The 19,613-nt window shown below is 42.0% G+C and overlaps 1 protein-coding gene across 4 annotated transcripts; it reads right to left on the reverse strand.

Moving 5' to 3' along the window:
* Positions 1-64: 64 nt before the first annotated feature.
* wdfy2 (WD repeat and FYVE domain containing 2) lies at positions 65-19,225 on the reverse strand. Of its 4 annotated transcripts, none has more exons than XM_071202556.1 (12): positions 18,941-19,224; positions 16,262-16,329; positions 11,332-11,405; positions 10,744-10,798; positions 9,970-10,120; positions 7,700-7,812; positions 6,927-7,053; positions 6,243-6,348; positions 5,680-5,781; positions 4,161-4,291; positions 3,895-4,070; positions 65-2,613 (listed from the first exon to the last, which is right to left on the reverse strand). In XM_071202556.1, exons 1-11 carry the CDS (start codon positions 19,075-19,077, stop codon positions 3,932-3,934), a joined length of 1,203 nt encoding a protein of 400 aa, XP_071058657.1. In that variant the 5' UTR covers positions 19,078-19,224; the 3' UTR covers positions 65-2,613; positions 3,895-3,931. The 4 variants fall into 4 exon arrangements, with proteins under 4 accessions (XP_071058657.1, XP_033935077.1, XP_033935079.1 ...); XM_034079186.2 differs by having other exon boundaries at positions 3,962-4,070; positions 18,941-19,223; XM_034079188.2 differs by lacking the exons at positions 3,895-4,070; positions 4,161-4,291 and having other exon boundaries at positions 18,941-19,225.
* Between the last annotated feature and the right edge of the window lie 388 nt (positions 19,226-19,613).

Consider the following 19,613-nt stretch of genomic DNA (forward strand, 5'->3'; position numbering starts at 1 on the left):
AACATATTGAGGGTATTAGTAAAAAGAAAAAATGGTAAGGCAATTTGTCGAGAAGGTGCACCTGCTCTTTTAATTTCTTTTATTCATACATGGTTACATCAACGGCAGAAACAAACATCAAAGTATCTTTCCTGCAACAGAACAATAAACCACTGGCCTTGGATGAATTTATTTGAGCTGCAACAGGATTTTAAGTATTCTTAATCTTTAAGCAAATCATCCATTTAAATCGTACACTTTACATGAACACAGGAATTTATTTAGCAAAACAAGCTATTGCGTGTGTTTAACAGCTTTAGTGAATAGTAACAGCTTCTGGCATGAACATGCATTTTTAACGGGTCTGCAAAAAGAAGGAATTCTACATGGTTTTAAAGAAGAGCTGAAAACACCGGTTGTTTGAAGGTCTTCCAGAAGCTCACTCCTGTTGTGTTAAAGGGGCCCTTTGTGTTTAGTGCCTCTACTGGGACATGTCTCCATGCTTAATGTCTCTCATACTGCCTCTTTTCACCCTCTGTCTGAAACCAGAGCGCAGTCTGCTCTGATTGGTTAGCTAGTCGGCTCTGTTGTGATTGGTCAACAACTTAGGCGCTGTTTACACGAGAACGAAACGGGTTGTATCCGCTACTTTTCACACGAGGCCGCAAACGGGATAACGAGCCCCAAGGTGGATAGATCTGCGGACGGAATGCTCTGGGGGGCCAAACGGCTCCGTGTGTACGTCCTATACGATCATTTCCTGATAACGATGAAGCCATAGCCCCGCTGCTCACTGCTGTAGAGTAGCTACTGACCATGCTACAGACGTTAGTGCACAATCTACAGCAACAAGTGGACATGATGAACTACATGTTGCTAAATCCACCGCGGAGAATAAACAGAAGGGCAACCATGCTCGGGGTCTTCTTCGCTGCTTTTAGTGTATTTTGTTGCGCGGCATATGTTCTCCAGCGGGCCGAGTGGTCTCGTGTGAACGGAAGACTTTGTTATCGAATTTGGTCTGTTTGCGTTCCCGTGTAAACGGGGTCTTGAGAGGTCCTGCCTCTTAGCCAATCGCGTATAATGTGTTGGAGCGCTCGCCAATGATAGCACACGGGATTTTATCCTGAGCAAACCATTTACATGCACACAAACTATAAGAGGGCCTCTTCAAACACAACTTTATTTTCAATCTTAATATCCAACATCTTTGGGAAATATTCAGCGTTATTATGAATCAACTTAGTTACCACGAGACGGTTAAAGCACAAACTTGATAATCACAGAAACGTCTTCTCTTCACAGCAGCCATTTGTGAAATGTTTGATTCCAGTGCAGTGACGATAAGAAACAAAATCAAACGTTCATTAACTTCCTTTCAGTCCCGATACATGTATGAATGTGAAGCCACTCATTAACTTGATGATATGTGTCAGAAACATTTCGACCGACACGTAGAATAATAAATAATCTCATAAAACACACACGCAGTCTGATGGTTAATGCACGGATTACAAAACTTCACATGACGAGGGTCCACGATACAAATACATCAGTATCTATTACACTTTTTAGGCAGCTGTATAAGACTCCATACTTTTCATCAAATGATATCAATTTATATACTTTTTCCCACATTTTAGCCATATTTATTTTGTGTTTTGCAAACTTTATAATCACAACTACTTCAGCATTAAGGGGAGAGCATGATATTGATTTATTTAGGGTATAGTGAGACTTCGGTTACGACGAATGAGAGTTCGTAAACAAATGATATGATATAGTTTTTACTTCAACTCAAAGTCTTTTCTCCGTTTAGGTTCTTTGTTCTTTGTGTACAGTAAGCATGTGAGAAATGTGTTCTTCAATAGTTCAGGAGAACACGGGTGAGTTGATAAACAAAATGATATTCTTTGTGGTGAAATATTCCTTCAAGAGCCATTAGCATATCTACAGTATTATAGGACCACCTTTTAATGCTCATGTCCTCAAAGTGTCCCTATGTGTCCTCTGTCCTTTACGACCGGTCTCTTAGTGACTTGCTAGATGGATAAAAGCGGTCATAGCCGGATTTGGTGAATTTGAAAGCAAAGAAATGGTCTGCTGCTACTTTCTTTACTTCCTGTAGGTCGTGCATGTCGGTGTAGAACTGTCGAAGTGATCCAGCAGCTCCCTCTTACGGCCTGCTAACAGTGAGTTGAAGGTTGTGACTTCTTGTTCAATTCGGTTACCTCCTTAAAATAAATACGTTAAGGTTTTACGGTACCCGCTGACAAAGTGCAGAAATGTTTCAGGTTTGAAATCGGCAGGAATGCATTAAAATTAAGGATGTTCAAGTCCTTGTGAAGTCCGAAGCCCTCCCACACACACTGACATAATACAAACACACACACACACACACACACACAGATAGGGATCCCCCACACAAACAAACACCACCGCCTGTAACCTTCAGTCCGCTCCGTGCTGTTCCCAGAGTCCTCCCTGTGGACAGCCGCTGCTCAAAGTTAAATATTATCCAGGTGACATGGAGACGGTTCCTCTCTCTCTCTTCCGAGTGCCTGCTGCCGTGAAGCCCCTTGGTGGACAGAGCGTCAGCTGACCTCAGGACACCACAGGAGACATGTCCCACAGCTGCAGAGAGACACACACATGGTTGTTCCTCAGATTCAACGGGCTTCTGGAGAGACATTCCTGCAGACTCAAAACCTACTGCTGCTTTTCAAAACGATATTTTCTTCAAATGAAATCGCCAAAATTAGACCGTTATTCACATCCAGGAATTTCTCCTCATCTTTCTATATCGATGATGAATTTACTGCTTTCATCAATCAGAACTTTTTAGTTTGACATTCGATTGCATTCAGGCTTCATGATATCCTTCAGAGGAGACATATCCTTCACAGGAGACATATCCTTCAGAGGAGACATATCCTTCAGAGGAGACATATCCTTCAGAGGAGACATATCCTTCAGAGGAGACATCTGAACATGTAAAATGGCTGATCAACACTTTCATTGGATTTTGGATGATTTAGTGAACTTTGTAACGACACGGTGTTCCCGGGCAAAAAGAAAGGGATTAGCAACCACCGGATCAGACACTGTGTGTCTGTGTGAGTCTGTGTGTGTCTGTGTGTGTGAGTCTGTGTGTGTCTGTGTGAGTCTGTGTGTGTCTGTGTGTGTCTGTGTGAGTCTGTGTGTCTATGTGTCACTGTGTGTGTCACTGTGTGTGTCTGTGTGTGTCTGTGTGTGTCTGTGTGTGTTACTGTGTGTGTGTGTCTGTGTGTGTGTGTGTCACTGTGTCTCACTGTGTCTCACTGTGTCTCACTGTCTCTCACTGTGTCTCACTGTCTCTCACTGTGTCTCACGGTGTCTCACGGTGTCTCACTGTGTCTCACTGTCTCTCACTGTCTCTCACGGTGTCTCACGGTGTCTCACGGTGTCTCACTGTGTCTCACTGTGTCTCACTGTGTGTCACTGTGTCTCACTGTGTGTGTCTGTGTCTCACTGTGTGTGTCTGTGTCTCAATGTGTGTGTCTGTGTCTCACTGTGTCTCACTGTGTGTGTCTGTGTCTCACTGTGTCTCACCGTGTGTCTCACCGTGTGTCTCACCGTGTCTCACCGTGTCTCACCGTGTCTCACCGTGTCTCAATGTGTCTCACCGTGTCTCACTGTGTCTCACTGTCTCTCACTGTGTGTCAATGTGTCTCACTGTGTGTCAATGTGTCTCACTGTGTCTCAATGTGTCTCACTGTGTCTCAATGTGTCTCACTGTGTCTCAATGTGTCTCACTGTGTCTCACCGTGTCTCACCGTGTCTCACTGTGTCTCACTGTGTCTCAATGTGTCTCACTGTGTCTCACCGTGTCTCACCGTGTCTCACCGTGTCTCACCGTGTCTCACTGTGTCTCACTGTGTCTCACTGTGTCTCACTGTGTCCCATCAGAGACTCATGATAAACCGCGTGTGCCCGTACAGACCTTGACGACCTTGTCGCTGCCGGAGGTCAGCAGGGTCCCGGTGGTGGGCTCGTAGTGCATGTAAACAACGCTGTGCTTGCTGTCGTGGAAGGTGGCGGTGGGCGCTCGGCTGGAACACATAACAGGGACCACGGTTACGTCCCCGAGGACACAAAGGTTCAGTGGAGGAGGACAACAACAGAGGCCGATTGTTACTCACTCCTCGTCGGTGATGGACTCGTGGCAGCTGTCACACACACGCACCTCGAACTCAAAGCCCATGAGGGGGATGGTGGAGCGCTTGGACGAACATTTGCCGCACACCGCCTGGCCGCACTTCCTGCAGTGGTGCTGAGAACACAGGAGGACTTCAACATGAGGCAACATCTGGATAACGACCCGTTGTACCGTCTGGTGCCAACTTTATCATGTGTTTGCAGCACCTAAGGGCTTTGGACATCCTTCACTTTCATGAACGTTCACATTTTAGTTTTTGTAATTGCGGACTGTCCATGTGACACCGCCTGGACGCCCTTCCTGCAGTGGTGCTGAGGACGGAGGACGACATGAAGCAACATCTGGATAATGACCCGTTGTATATTACTATTCTTCAGCGGCGACTCAAAGCGGTTGACATCGGTTGCCTGTATATATTATATGAATGATTATAGAAATTATTCAAGGTTAAAGTACCGTACTTTTCGGACTATAAGCCGCGACTTTTTTCCCCATTTTTTGTGTACAGCTAACGGCCACTAGGGAACCTCCTAAATCTATGGACTTCACAGGTAAAATTAACCACCACTCTATGGGCTCTAGGACCTCTAAGGGCGGGCTCCAGCAGGAAAAGCTGGAGGCCGGAAAAGAGCGAGACAGGTAGCGCGCCAAAGTGAAAGTGGAACCGAGAGACAGAACGAGAGCAAGACAGACGGACAATTTAGCTGCTGCGGCTCATATGCAGGTGCGCTTTATAGTCCAACAAGTACGGTAAACTGTATTTAAATAATGTGCGGGCATGTATGGATGTGTGAGCATGTTTAATGTGTATATGTTTATATAGATAATATATTTATTCGTTGTATGTGGAAATGCACTGCGAGGATTGCTTTTTTAAATTTCGTTGTACCTGGTGCGATGACAATAAAGGAATTCTATTCTATACATTGATATTGTATGTTAACATATATTAAGAAAAGATTTTAAAAAAGGGAGAAGGGGTTAAATAAGTGTAAACTTCTTCCGACCCCTTTTCGGACGTGTAGCTAAAGCTTTGTTGTTTATTGATATCAGACAATGACACTACAGATTATTCAATTATTAATTAAATATTATGTTATTGCATTCATTTGTATAGTACTGCATCATGTCTGTATCATCTTTTGTTTCATTTGTATTTTCTTTGGTTTTACACGCTCGAAAAAAATAATAAACTAAACTAAACTTCCTTATGGATCCTTCATTTTAATGTACGTCCAAATCATCATTTTTGTTATTTGGATTGACCATGTGACAAACATACATGACACAAAAAGTATAGTTCATTTACAATCCAAATGAAAAAGAACTGTAAGAAAGTAAAACAAATCTTGAGTCTTGACCGACAAGTGAACTTCTCGATGAAATATAGTTTAGACTAAACAGTTATTGAATGGAGCTTCTCGTGAGGGAATCATGATGAGCGTTGTGTCTGAGGATCTATAATGTAAAGGCTTTTGTGAAGTCATGTGATTGTGCAGCACCTGTCGCAGGCCGATCTTCTTACTGTCCCACATCTGTTTGAAGTTCCAGAAGAAAGGCTGCTCACACTTCTGACACGAGTCGCTGTCCAGCCACTCTGGGGTCTGTCAAACACACACACTTTAATAACGATGCATCTCTCATCTGCACTTTTCAAATTAGGATTCCCAATACAAAGGAAGATCTATTTTAAGTCCCCAAAAAGTTATGTATCATATCAGACAGAATATATTTCTGTTGGGACAAAACAAGAAATGTAAAGACATCACCTTAGACTTTGAGAAACTAGAACGGATATTTTGTCTATTTCTAAAATGTTATAGAACAGTCTATCGATTAATCTAGAAAGTAACTGGTGGATGGATACACAATTAAATGACTTGTTAGTTGCAGCCCTACGCTTATCTCTCTGACAGAACAAGGATGTGTGCAAAAGCTATGAAAACACAGCTCACACGTGTCACATTTCCACATTCACTTTTCTTCACACTGTTGAGTCATGATATCTCTCTCTCTCACCCTCTCTCTCTCTCTCACCCTCTCTCTCTCTCACCCTCTCTCTCACCTCTTGTCGTGTCACGTCCATGTTCCAGATGACGATGCCTCCGTCTGAGCTGCAGGAGATGAGCTGACGAGTGTGTGAGGCATAGCACAAGCCCTGAACCTTGTCACTGTGGAAACACACACACACACACACACACACACACACACACACACACACACACACACACACACACACACACACACACACACACACACACACACACACACACACACACACACACACACACACACACACACACACACACACACACACACACACACACACACACACACACACACACACACACACACACACACACACACACACACACACACACACACACACACACACACACACACACACACACACACACGATTTGTTTGGAGATTTTAGTTAGTGGTTAAAACAACTGAACAATTTACACATTTAAATTCTCAATGCAATCTCCTTCAGCTTTTATTTAGTAAGCTAGGACTGTGCTACACACTGGCAGCTAGCAGCTAACCTTCAATAGCTTTCCTTCTGTAGATTTCCCCCTCAATGTTTTGTTCACTATGTCGCTGATAAGCGATAGTTACACAGACAAGCGTGCAAAGCTGATTCATGATGGGCTCAATACTTCTGTTGTATTTATTCACTATGGTTTTCAGCAATACTAGTAAAACACCCTTATTCCAGATCGGAGTGAATGTTTGTGTTTCCTACTTGTGTCCTTGCAGCTCGATGGCGGTGCCTTTGCGGCCCCCGATGTCCCACATAATGATGGAGTGGTCTGAGCTGCCGGAGAACAGCACCCTCTGGACCGGGTCCCAACACAGCGCCGTCACATTACCTGGAGCAACACACACACACACACACAAATGTAGGAAATTAGGGCTGTGTTGCACTGCTTCTCAGAAGACTTGTTCATAACTGATTTGATGTACTGGGCCATAATGTCATGAACACGTCTTAAAGCCCCTTAATTCAACATCTTTGTTTAAAACCCTGGTGAATTTATTGCAGGTAAGTTACGAGGTGCTTTACAAATCCCATTTCGCAAGTTGGAAAGATGTTTCTATCATGAGGAGGAAACAACATGGATGCTACAAAGAAGCTGTGTTATTGCTCAGATCATTTAAAAACCATGTCGATATCTGTCGAGTGGCCGTTCAAGTGAACTTTCCAGTCGGGAACTCATCTTTAAGATTGTTTCAACACCACATGAATGCAGTTCACATGCCCCATCTCGCAGAGTTAATTAAAGTGAAAGTTAATGTGTGTATCCGCCCTGTGATTCAGATCTGTTGCAAAATGTACAGGGACTATTTTTTGTCCCATGATACACCCTTCCACCAACTCTCAAGAAAATGGAGTCGTGATTGTGCTTATTCAGCTCCTTGGCAGAGGCAATGATGGAGAGAATCAGTAAAGTGATCGACTAATTGATTTACAGCTTCAGCGTGTGTGTGTGTGTGTGTGTGTGTGTGTGTGTGTACCTGTGTGTCCCTTGAAGGTGGTGACCAGGCTGCAGCTGTCCTGCTCCAGCTTCAGGATGGTCACCTGACCGGACTGATCTCCCACGAAGGCGTGTCTGGTCTCCACATCAAACCTGGGATGGAGTTAAGGTCTAAAACTATTGATGCATTAAGTTGGATCTTTATCCGTCAAAATCTGCACGGTAAAAATAATAGTTGTATCCAGTGGTGTAGTGGGGATTGTTTTTACTGGGTGGACGCAATGTCGACGCTCGTGAACTGTCAACGGGGGGGTGCACTGTGGACCTCTGTCGCCTGTCAGCGCAACTTACATGATGCCGTTTAAAAATACAATAATAAAGGGCGGTGCCGGACGTCAGCGAACCGAACTGTCACTCAAATGCGGGACATAGTCTCAATTTGTGGGACGCGGGACAAATTATAAAAATGCTGTGCACCTGGTCACCCTAGTCATCCCAAACAATGCCAGAAATGCGCAGTGCACTCACAAAACGGGCAGACAGCAAGTCTACAGAAACTACCGGTATGCTTAGTCCTACTTTAGTTACTGTACTGCAAAAAGCAGACGGCGCTGTGCTCAACACACACACAGACTCAAAACCATGGACACACCGGCACATAAGTTACATAAACAATGTATAGGTCTTAGTTGCATAAATGCTTAGAGACTATTAAAAAAAAAATCATGCTCCAAATAAGTGGGGGGACGGCGATCCCACGCGTCCCACGACCACTACACCACTGGTTGTATCTGTGAGTAAACTATAACATGTAAAGTCAAAGCCCTTGGTAGTGGAAGTGGAAGTGGAGGACTCTTCGCTCTTTCACCTGCCAAATTCAAAGTCCTCCTGGTTAAGTCACTGCGGACCAAAATCAATACAACACTGTCCGAGGTGAAGAAGAACAAGAAATAACCTGCATCGTATCAAACCTAAATCCTTCTGCACTTCTAAAAACAGAAATGATCTTTATCTCTCTGGGAATCGGAGATCGATAATCCGTTCATTATTTGGTCAGAAACTGTTCGAAGTCAAATGCAAACCCAAGCCTTGATTTGATTTGTTTTTCAATGTATATTCATTTTGAGGCAGTAAATTAGACATTTTATTTTTCAGGTATGTTCCCACTCAAATTATTAATTTTTGTAATTTTTTATAATAATAATAATATAATTTTTTGTAATAGTTCTATATTTGTCTCATTTTAAAAACATAATATTATATATATATGTATGTATAATATACTAAATAAAATATGTATGCAGTGGTGTGTACCAAACTACCTGATTAAAGCAGTTACTGTTCTTCGAACCCAGATCATAATCATTTCTAATTGTGCATATATGTCACTTTGGGTTCGCTGTGAAAGTTTAGGGTTAAAGTCCCGATGTGTCACGGCGATGTTTGTCTCATTTGTTTCATATCAATTTGATCAAGAGATGTTTCCACAACAGGTTAAATGTAATAAAGGACATGTTATGGAAGCATTTTAATTCTTAAATGGCTTGAATTCTACCTTTAGCAACAAACAGAAAGCTTTTGAAATGTAGCTCGTTATGTCACACGTGTTAGTCTGGCACATGGACATCTTGGACACGTTGTTATGGGAACACAAAATCACATGACCTGGACCATGACCCACCAGACTGTTCCGTGTGTGTCACAGGCTAAAGCTGTATAAGGAACTTTCCAGAACATTTAAAGTGCACGGTGGGTCCTTATGGGTTCAAATTAACTCATTTAAATGTGTAATTCATGGTTTCGTGTGTTCGTCATCGGTCGTCTATAAATGCAGACATTAGAGCGATTCATGATGTAGCTTTGTGAGTTCGGTTCCCGGGGAGACGCCAAATGAGTGATTTGTGTTGTCGATGGAATAAAAGTGCTCCCCTGCTGTAAAGATTTGCAGAGCGATGACCTCACAGCTCATTGGTAAGGATCCGTGTCGCCCGCGGAGCCTTTCATCTGGCCATTACTGAAAGCTATTCACACCGTTTCCATGACAACAGCATGTCTGATGCCTATTGTTAGCCACAACGCTAACAGGAAGCTAAGCTCAAATTGCTCTGTGTAATGTTGCTGTGGCCCTAAAAATAGACTGTTTTATAATAAATACAAGCTGGAGATTATTCGCAGGCAGGAGCACCAGAGACGGCTCCCACTTGGTTGAATCCACTCGTCTCCCTTTAAGATAAGCGGTCAGGGTTATTGAGTGTGAGGCCAAGTAGCGGACAAATCAAGACGACAAACAGGAGGGTTATTAAAGGATACTGGAGTCCTGACACCCAGGCGGCGGTGCGGTACGTCCCCAGCTGCTGGCCGCTCTCAGAGCAGTGCCAGTTGAAGTTTTTATCCTGGCCGGTGCTCAGGAGCCACTCCATCTCCAACACAAACAGCACCACTGAGACTCTGCCCTGATGGGCTGCGCACACACACACACAAGATTTATTTTCACAACCACAGTGCAGGGACCTATCCAGAGTATCTTGGTGAACAGTGTTCAGAAAATAAGCATTTGGAGAGGCTTTAAGAGGTGTTCCCTCTCCAGTAGTGTGTGATATAATATGATGTGTATGGTCTAAAAAGGCTTAAATCTCAAAGTTCACTCCAGAAGGATGTTCCCCCTCCAAGTCCAACTGAGGGGGGGGGGGGGGGGGCCTCCCTCAGTTGGACTCCTTTTTTACATCTGAACAATGTGACATCACTATGTAACACTCACGCTTATTTTGGCTAGTACACACACACACACACACACACACACACACACACACACACACACACACACACACACACACACACACACACACACACACACACACACACACACACACACACACACACACACACACACACACACACACACACACACACACACACACACACACACACACACACACACACACACACACACACACACACACACACACACCCACACACACACACACACACACACACACACACACACACACACACACACACACACACACACACACACACACACACACACACACACACACACACACACACACACACACACAGTCTCACCCTGGTAAGTGCTTGCTGGGGTCATCTTATTGTAGTCTTCTGACAGGATGAACTCCTAAAAGACAGGAAGTGGAGAGAGATGTTCACAGGGACAGAGTTCAATGACCAAGGTTTCCAAATAAATCCTGTGTAGAAATTCCAGTAAGTCCGTAGTTACAGAGGGGCTAAAAAGTGATCCTATTTGAAGCGTAGGCCTCCCTCCCGCAGCAAGATGTAAACCACTAATAACAAATCTGCAGGCCTTCCTCTTACGACACAACGTGTTAACACAAGGTTGTACTGAGATTCAAAACCTTGGACATGTTCTGCAGTGATACGGTCTGAATCTGTTTCTGGACAACTTGTTCCAAAATAAACAACTCTCTCTGTGAAACCCCTCAAACAACTAAATAAGCTGGACAGTAAAAAACGAAATGCCGCATCTTACAAAAGACCGGCCAAAGACATAAAATAAAACTACTTCAAACTCTCTACACATCTTAAAGAGGAAATTAAAGAGACCTTTTTATTTTCAGTTCACACACACACACACACTTCTTGTCAACAAACCAACAAAGATACAATATTCAGTTAAATAAGTGGACTTACTTGGATGCTGCCGGTGTCCGTGCCCAGTGACAGCCTCCTGGTCTCTGGGTTGAAGGACATGCAGGAGCACGACGCTGGACACAAACAAGAAGAATAGTTTACCATTTTTATTTTATTTTAGTAAGATTTTCCAGTCCAAATTAGGGCCGAATTGTTTAGCAAATGTTAAATAGAGTTAAAAGAATAGTAAATAATAAGCAGACAGATTAATAGGTATATTGTTTGGTCTTTTAAAATGTCATTAAATAGTCAAACAAAGTCCATTTTAGTTACTTATTTTGTTCCAATAAATATCAACTCGTCGACTAATCTTAATTTTTTTTTTTCTAAATGTACCTCTGACATTAAAAGCCAAAATATGTTTGTTTCCTCTTTGTATTATATACAGTGTTTGGCAAGTTACTTCCAAAATGTAAGATAGTACATATGACATATTACTATCCTTTTTGAAGTAATAAGTTACATTACGATATTACTGTCTCTGAAATGTAATGAGTTACACTACTTTAGTTACTTTCACCAAAAGAACCGCAAAAGAATGGCTAGGTATTTTAAATGCTAAAATGTAGTGCAGTTCATTAGACATCCAGTGAAGGGCGACGTGCTTTAGCAGCATAACAACTGTGTAGGCCCTTAAGGCGACTAACAACTTGTATTACACGGCTTAGTTGAACACTCGATTCTGATTGTAAATTCTTAACATGTGACACATTGTAAATACAGTAGTACAGACCACTGTCAAGGACTAATGAAGGTTGCTAAGGAGGATCCAGAAAGGAAAAGAGGTTAAAAGACGGAGCGCTGGACGTCAGATAAATCACCAGAAGAAGGCAGACAGGAAGTAAACACTAACAGGACACGGAATGGGCTCTGCAGTGTGTTTAGTATGGCCGTGTAATAAGCGGGGTACGTGCAGCGAGGCGGTCCTTATGGGGAAAAGAACACCCGAGGGTAAACACCAGGTTTACTAATCTACCCGCACAATTTTTCTCTGGTGTCGGAATGTCTCGCGATGTTAGTGAATTCTTAAAAAACAAAACACCATTTAATTCCGGGTTAAAATGTGTTGTAACTGCGTTACTGAGAATTGGAACGGGTAATATATTACCCACATGTCAAAAGTAATACATTACTGTAACTACGTTACTCCGTTAACTCCCAACACTGATTATATACTTATAGTGCTGTTTATCAGATGTTTGGGACAGATCTTCCTCTCTGTTGAAACCCTGTTTGGCAGATATATATATATTATGTATTTATTTCAACAAGGACCACGCATGCATACAAATACATTCACCTGAGAACAGAGAAGAGATGAATTATGCCAGATTATAGCTCATTTCCATCAGATATAGTGTGTGCAAAAAGAACCCACCCAATCAATACCCTGTAGGTCAGTGTTTCTCAAAAATGTTCATACCAAGGACCACTTAACCAATAAAAAAACACTCGCGGACCACCTAACTCCACAAATATCCAAAAACACATTGTTTTTCTAGAATAGATTACAAATCGCCTGAAAATGATACATACAAGTGGCAACATGTGTGATGAAGGTGTTGCGCTGGGCTATATCATGCAATCGAAAGTGAAACTTCAGCTTGCTCCATTGCGGAGATATTATTATGCTAGAGTGCGGACAACTTTAATTTATTTATTTATTTCAAATGTGAAATGTTACTAATATACTCACGGACCACTAGGGGGCGGTCACGGACCACCAGTGGTCCGCGGACCACACTTTGAGAAGCACTGCTGTAGATAAATAACAATTATTTTGTTGACCTTTTTACAACTTTGGAAAATATTGTTGTGTTGCAATTTCCCAAATGTGTTGACTGAGGCTTCGGGGGGGAAATAAACGTAGTTCCAAAGGTGAAAAATATGTTACAAATCAACTCAAAGATACAATTATGCACTGATTATGTATGAAAGAAATGCTATAATTAAGTATTTCTACCTCTGTGATATACAATGTTATGTCAGGTACGATGAACACTCAGCTTTGCCTCATAAAGATGTCACTATATCAGTAAATCCTGTACACTGTGTTATCATTTGCAAATTCGGTTTGTTTATGACCTAACTAAAGGCCTGGGCATCTGCAGCCTCTGGTCACGCGTTTGTAAGATTCAGATCTTGCTGATGGCGGCATGGGATTTCCTCGAGTTGCACAACTGGAGGACAAACGTTGTCAGAGACAGGAAGAGAGGAGAGTTCACGATCGTACATGAGTTCCGACTCTTATTTCAGTAAACTCCGCGCTTTGATAGAAGAGCAACAAACTCCCGATTTTATTCCCACCTAATATTCATGTGTTTAAGTGTATATTTAGCACAAATTAACACAGATATTGATGAAATCTTTGCTTTATTGTATGCTATGCCTCTGTAGAGATGGCATCAAGATGTAGTCAACATCTGGTGACATTCTGATCATTATCTCCAGAGATACGTGGATAAGGCCGACACAGCCCCTTTGAATCAGGGGACTGTGAAACATGGCTGGGCTTCGTCTACTTTGGGAATCGCTATCTCAGCTTTTAGGCGTCTTATTTTATCCAAGCAGAGGTGAGACACTGACACAGCATGAAAGGAAACAAAGAGGATGAGCGAACAGAACAGGGTCTGGACAACTCTGTGGACTAAAGTGACGCACTCATACATATTCATGTGCCAATGTTGTGCAATCCTGATCATGTGCTATCCCACTGATCACGTGCTACTTCATGGCTGCTAGTTAACCCATTTTTGTATTAAACGGCTACTCCTCTTCAGTGTTGGGCAAGTTACTTCCAAAATGTAATATATTACTTATTACTCTCTTTTGAAAGTAATAAGTTACATTACAAAATTACTGTCTCTGAAATGTAATGAGTTACACTACTTTAGTTACTTTTCTAGTTACTTTCACCAAAATAACCGCAAAAGAATGGCTAGGTATTTTAAATGCTAAAATGTAGTTTAGTGCAGCTCATTATACATCCAATGAAGGGCGATGTGGTATAGCATAACAACTGTGTAGGCCCTTAAGGCTACTAACACCTTGTATTACACGGCTTAGTTGAATACTCGATTCTGATTGTAAATTCTTAACATGTGACACGTTGTTAATACAGCAGTACAGACCGCTGTCAAGGACTAATGAAGGTTGCTAAGGAGGATCCAGAAAGGAAAAGAGGTTAAAAGACGGAGCGCTGGACGTCAGATAAACCACCAGAATAAGGCAGAGAGGAAGTAAACACTGACAGGACACGGAATGGGCTCTGTAGTGTGTTTAGTATATGGCCGTGTACAGGCCCGGCTCCAGAACAAAATGACTCAGGGTGAATATGAGATCACAGGGGGCGCAGCAGTAGCAGGTTTACATGAGCAATAGTGGCCGGCAACAGCAATGAGAAATAGCATTGATGGCCCCAATGAACAGATTTTGGCATTTGTTATGTTTTGAAACCAAGCAAGTGAGACAACATTTCAAGTGAGTTAAAAGTGCAATCCTGAAATATCTCATACAGTCCAAAGTGGACTGTGGCAAAGAAAAGCACAACAGCTTCAAAGCTGTACTGATAAAACAAATGAGAACATAATGTAAATCAAGGCAAATATTATTTGAACCAGCTCATGGTTTGAAATGGCAAACATTGAAAAGCAAAAGTATTATTAAAACCATGTAGCCTACTAAACATCACCTTGGTCCCATCATATAGTCTGGGAAGAGAATATTTACTGTGCTTGAGAACTGGTATCACATCATCATGTGAGGTTGAATTTGTGACCTGGAGATCATTTCAGCTGCAACATCAGCTCGTTGATAAGCTTGGGATATGAGATAGTTTTGTAGCCATTCGTGGTGAAGGCATCTGTGCTATTGGATGCATTATGTTTGACCCAACATTTCTACAGGCATGGCAGAATATGGCACTATTTTCACATATTCTAGCCCTTGTCTATTTGTATACCACGAGCTGCAAAATGACCACCTAACCCCACTGTACAGGCGGGTACTTGTTTATATCTACCTGAGCAGGCTCTGTTTTGCCGTGGTATCCTGGCTCGCACCTGCGGGCCGCAGAGGGGCGGCGTAGTTTCGGGCAACGAAGAGTGCTGCTCCGGGGTTGAGGGCGGCAGTCAGGCGGGAGTAAGCTAGTGTCACAACGGAGGGTAACGTGATGTCCCCATCCGACCTGTTGCTACGGTCTGCAGTAGACGCAGTGTTGCTGGCGTTTAGTGATGGTTGCTTTAACCATTTTCGTATAAATGATTATCCTCAGATGTGTGTCACTGCTGAGGAAGCACTTTGGAAATGATGCACGCGCAGCGGAGCAGGTCACGCGCACCTGACAATTTGTCGTTAGTATTTTTCGCACCGTTCTCTTTTTTGAATAGCGGGTGAATAACATTCAACTGCCCCGAAGATCCCGGCGCGAAGCCTGAAGAGTAAACACCAGGTTTACTAATCTACCCGCACAATTTGTCTGGTGTCGGAATGTCTCGCTATGTTAGTACATTCTTAAAAAACAAAACACCATTTAATTTCGGGTTAAAATGTGTTGTAACTGCGTTACTGAGCATTGTAACGGGTAATATATGACCCACATTTCATTAGTAATGCGTTACATTACTTCGTTACAGCATAAAGTAATATATTACTGTAACTGCGTTACTTTTGTAACGCGTTACACTCAACACTGCTCCTCTTTACTTACCATGGTTGTGAAGTTATCTAACTTTGTTATATATTTGCTGTCAGCACTTTCCCTTTGCTGTTTTAATATGTCACCACTCTCTGAGGAATGAGTGATTTATTGGATTACACTGAGCAATCGATCGGCTTGTTCAAACCTTTGTTTAAAATAGTTACTCAAAACAGAAGCCAAAAATACGTTTTAGTGGTAAACCCACATATGTGAATAGGAGAGGATACTTACTGGTCATTGTGTGGTAGACACTGGGCCAGTACTGCCCGCTGTCTCTCTTCAGCCATACCCGGACCGTCCTGTGGGAGAAACCAGAACATTAAAGCCACATTACAAGAGCTCTGATGGCACCTGAGGCGTAATGGAGAGTGCAGCGGTTAGTCATTTTACATGCAGAAGGAGATTTCCTGTAATTCTATATCATATTAAAGTGAACATCTTTGGGTTTTGGACTGATGAAAATCTAATTCTAGGAATATTTTAATAGTATATAGACGTACCACTACATGAATAAGATCGCTATTAAGTTCAAACAAATCTGTATTTGATGCTCTCAGAACAGTGGGGCCTGCTTACGATGTGTAATTCCTGCATTGGGTTCCTTATGTGCAATCTGACCCACTGTCTCCCATCTTTGCATGTACACTACTAATACATATCAACAAAAACTTTTCATTTTATTTAATTTCCTTTACATCAATTGCAGTACCTGTTTTTCTCTTACTATTGTGACCGGTTTGCACCTAAATACTAAGGCACAAGACGACTTAAATAAACCTGGTACTATAGCTTATATAGCTACTATAAGTATATTCAAAAGTATCCTAGGTGTATTTGGTACATTCATTGAGATTGCACAGGCATTATAGGAAACGCGACCTTTGCACATGCAGGGGATCCCAGTCACACACACCCTCATGCAGATGTCAGTATACTGGATAAACACACTTGGCAACCAAAGAAGCCACAGATACAGCCAGAGGCAACTTTAAATCTGGGAGAGCGAGGGGGAAAACGAAAGTGCTCTTATTCCAACGATAAATTAGTTACTGCTTCGATTTTTTTTCTTTGTAGCCTATTTTTATTTATTTATTCTCAATTTGTATTTCAGCTTTTTTTTTTTTTTCTTTGTTGTGATTAGCTTCCACTGTGTACACATATGAGTTTATATTCTGAACAAAATGCATGTTTAAGGAAAAAAGCCAATAGATAGAAAGTATATTAAAGAGATTAACTGCGGCTGACATTTTTATAGAAACGTTATGCTGTCTTTTCGTCTTCACCCATAAACCGTTGGTCTGTTTCTGCTACAAACGGCTTTTTGAAATAATTAAGCCCAACGGCTGCGGCGCGAGCTTAATCAATGACTGACTGGAGAGAAAACGTAGTTGTTCGGTAAAAAACATAATATTACGTTTATGAATCTTGATTTTAATGTTATTTTTAGAGGTGGAAAGCACTCAGATATTGTACTTTAGTAAAAGTAGAAGTACAAGAGTGTAGGAATACTCTGTTACCAGAGTTGGGTGTAACGCGTTACTTTGTAACGCGTTACTGTAATAATATTACTTTGTCGGTAACGGAGTAGTGTAACGCGCTACTTTTATAATCCAGTAATCACACTACAGTTACTAACATTGCCCCGACACGCGTTACTTCGTTACTTTCTAAAATCAGTCATAATCAAACCTCAACAAACACCTGCAAAGAACACATGCTAGGTGAAGCTAACGCACATAGCTGTTGTTTATTTATATCACACACACGTAGTTCTTCTTCTCTGTTTTCCGGTTGTTGCTTGTTTTGAATGACGAATACACACTACCGCTGCCTGCTGGTAAGGAGAGTTATTGCCACTCACGCATGCGCAGTTCGTACGTGCTCGGCTGAAGTCTGGCTCCAGTGCAACACATGGCCAACACGCAGGAGAACACGCTGACGCAACAGCGTGAGCAGAGATAGACTGCGCAAAATATACAGATAGCAGGAGACAGAGGACAGCCACGGTCAGATAGCAGGAGACAGAGGACAGCCACGGTCAGATAGCAGGAGACAGAGGACAGCCATGATCAGATAGGAAAACATTCAGGAGCTATCTGGATCAGTCTTATGCGACAATGGAAACTGAACTAAAGAGAACATTTGAAACTTTAGCAGTCTGCGTGATCTGCCTGTAGGGAGGGGCGGGCCGGCCCTGCGAGTAAAGTAACGAGTAAAGTAACGAGTAAAGTAACGAATTACTTTATGTAGATAGTAACGAAGTAGTGTAATATATTACTTTTTTTAAAGTAATATGTAATATGTAATATATTACTTTTTTTTAGTAACGACCCCATCTCTGTCTGTTACAAGTAAAAGTCCTGCATTCAAAATGTTACTCAAGTAAAAGAACAAAAGTATTGGCAGCAAAATATACTTAAAGTACCAAAAGTAAAAGTAGGCTACTCATTATGCAGATTGGTCCAATTCAGAATAATGTATTCTATTTTTGTATTATAATGATTGATCATTAAAGTGTTATCAAAGCTGGTAAAGGTGCAGCTCGTTTGAATTACTTTGTATACTGCAGGGTAGCTTGTGAATTTACTCCAGGTGGAACTAAAGTCTGATTTAAATGTTGATTATGTTTCACATCATTAATCAATATCTGTAAAGTAACTAAAAGGTACTAAATAGATGTAGTGGAGTAAAAGTACACAATATAGTGAATTATAGTAGAGTAGAAATACAAAGTAGCATAACATTTTAGGCTACTTAAGCTGTACTTGAGTACATCTACTCCGTTACTTCCCACCTCTGAGCATAGGTCTGTTGTTGGGTAAAAAACAACAACATAATGACGATTTTGATGGATTTAATGGAGGATTTTAATGTTATGTTGTGGTCCAGCCGCAGTGCAGCTTAATGTACCTGTCCTCCGACACGCTGATAACGCCGTCTTCTTTGGGAATGATGACCGCCGTGCTAACCACATCTTGGAAAGCCTCGATTTTGCTCAGCAGACACGGCTTCCGAGCCTGCGGTTGGGGCAGTATTTCGGCCGCCATGAGTCGGTAGTACACAAACCTCCGTCTACGGTCCAGACTCCGGGAAACATACCCGCAGAGCCCCGGCTAATAGCTGCTAATAGCTGCTAGCTAGCTGTCAGCGAGCAGCGCGGTGTTGTGACGGATGCTGCCTGTCAGCTGACAACAAATACAACACATCCGCCTACAGGCAGGCAGCAAGCACTTCCGGTCAACAAAATAAAACTTCTGGTTTGATGTCAAAATCAAAGCATTTATATCGAAGGCTTCTAGAAGAATAAAGAAGAAAGAATAATTAACTTTACTTAAATATGACTTCACTCCTTCAAGTGTTCTACAAAACAGTAAGGACACCCTTTAAATTGTGAATGGAATGATATACCCTTCTGAAGTTGAAGTTGTTTTTAAATAATTATTTACAAAAATGACAGAGAAGCGGTTGTTAGAAAAAAGTCTCAGCCTCAATCACTGTTGTGTTGAGGGCACTTCATGATTTAAGTGTATGTAAGTTATGAAAGTAATGAAAAATGCATAGGAAACATCTCTTTGAATAATAA

The sequence above is a fragment of the Pseudochaenichthys georgianus genome, unplaced genomic scaffold (assembly GCF_902827115.2).
Source record: "Pseudochaenichthys georgianus unplaced genomic scaffold, fPseGeo1.2 scaffold_557_arrow_ctg1, whole genome shotgun sequence".
Lineage (NCBI taxonomy): Eukaryota > Metazoa > Chordata > Actinopteri > Perciformes > Channichthyidae > Pseudochaenichthys > Pseudochaenichthys georgianus.

What these genes read in the sequence shown, in the direction of transcription:
- wdfy2 (XM_071202556.1), bottom strand. Translation starts at nt 19,077, where the DNA reads ATGGCGGCCGAAATACTGCCCCAACCGCAGGCTCGGAAGCCGTGTCTG. An exon ending in GCCTGGGTGTCAGGACTCCA is followed by an intron (nt 7,813 to 9,969) that starts GTATCCTTTAAT and finishes ACTCCATCCCAG; the next exon opens with GTTTGATGTGGAGACCAGAC. An exon ending in CACCTTCAAGGGACACACAG is followed by an intron (nt 7,054 to 7,699) that starts GTACACACACAC and finishes GTGTTGCTCCAG; the next exon opens with GTAATGTGACGGCGCTGTGT.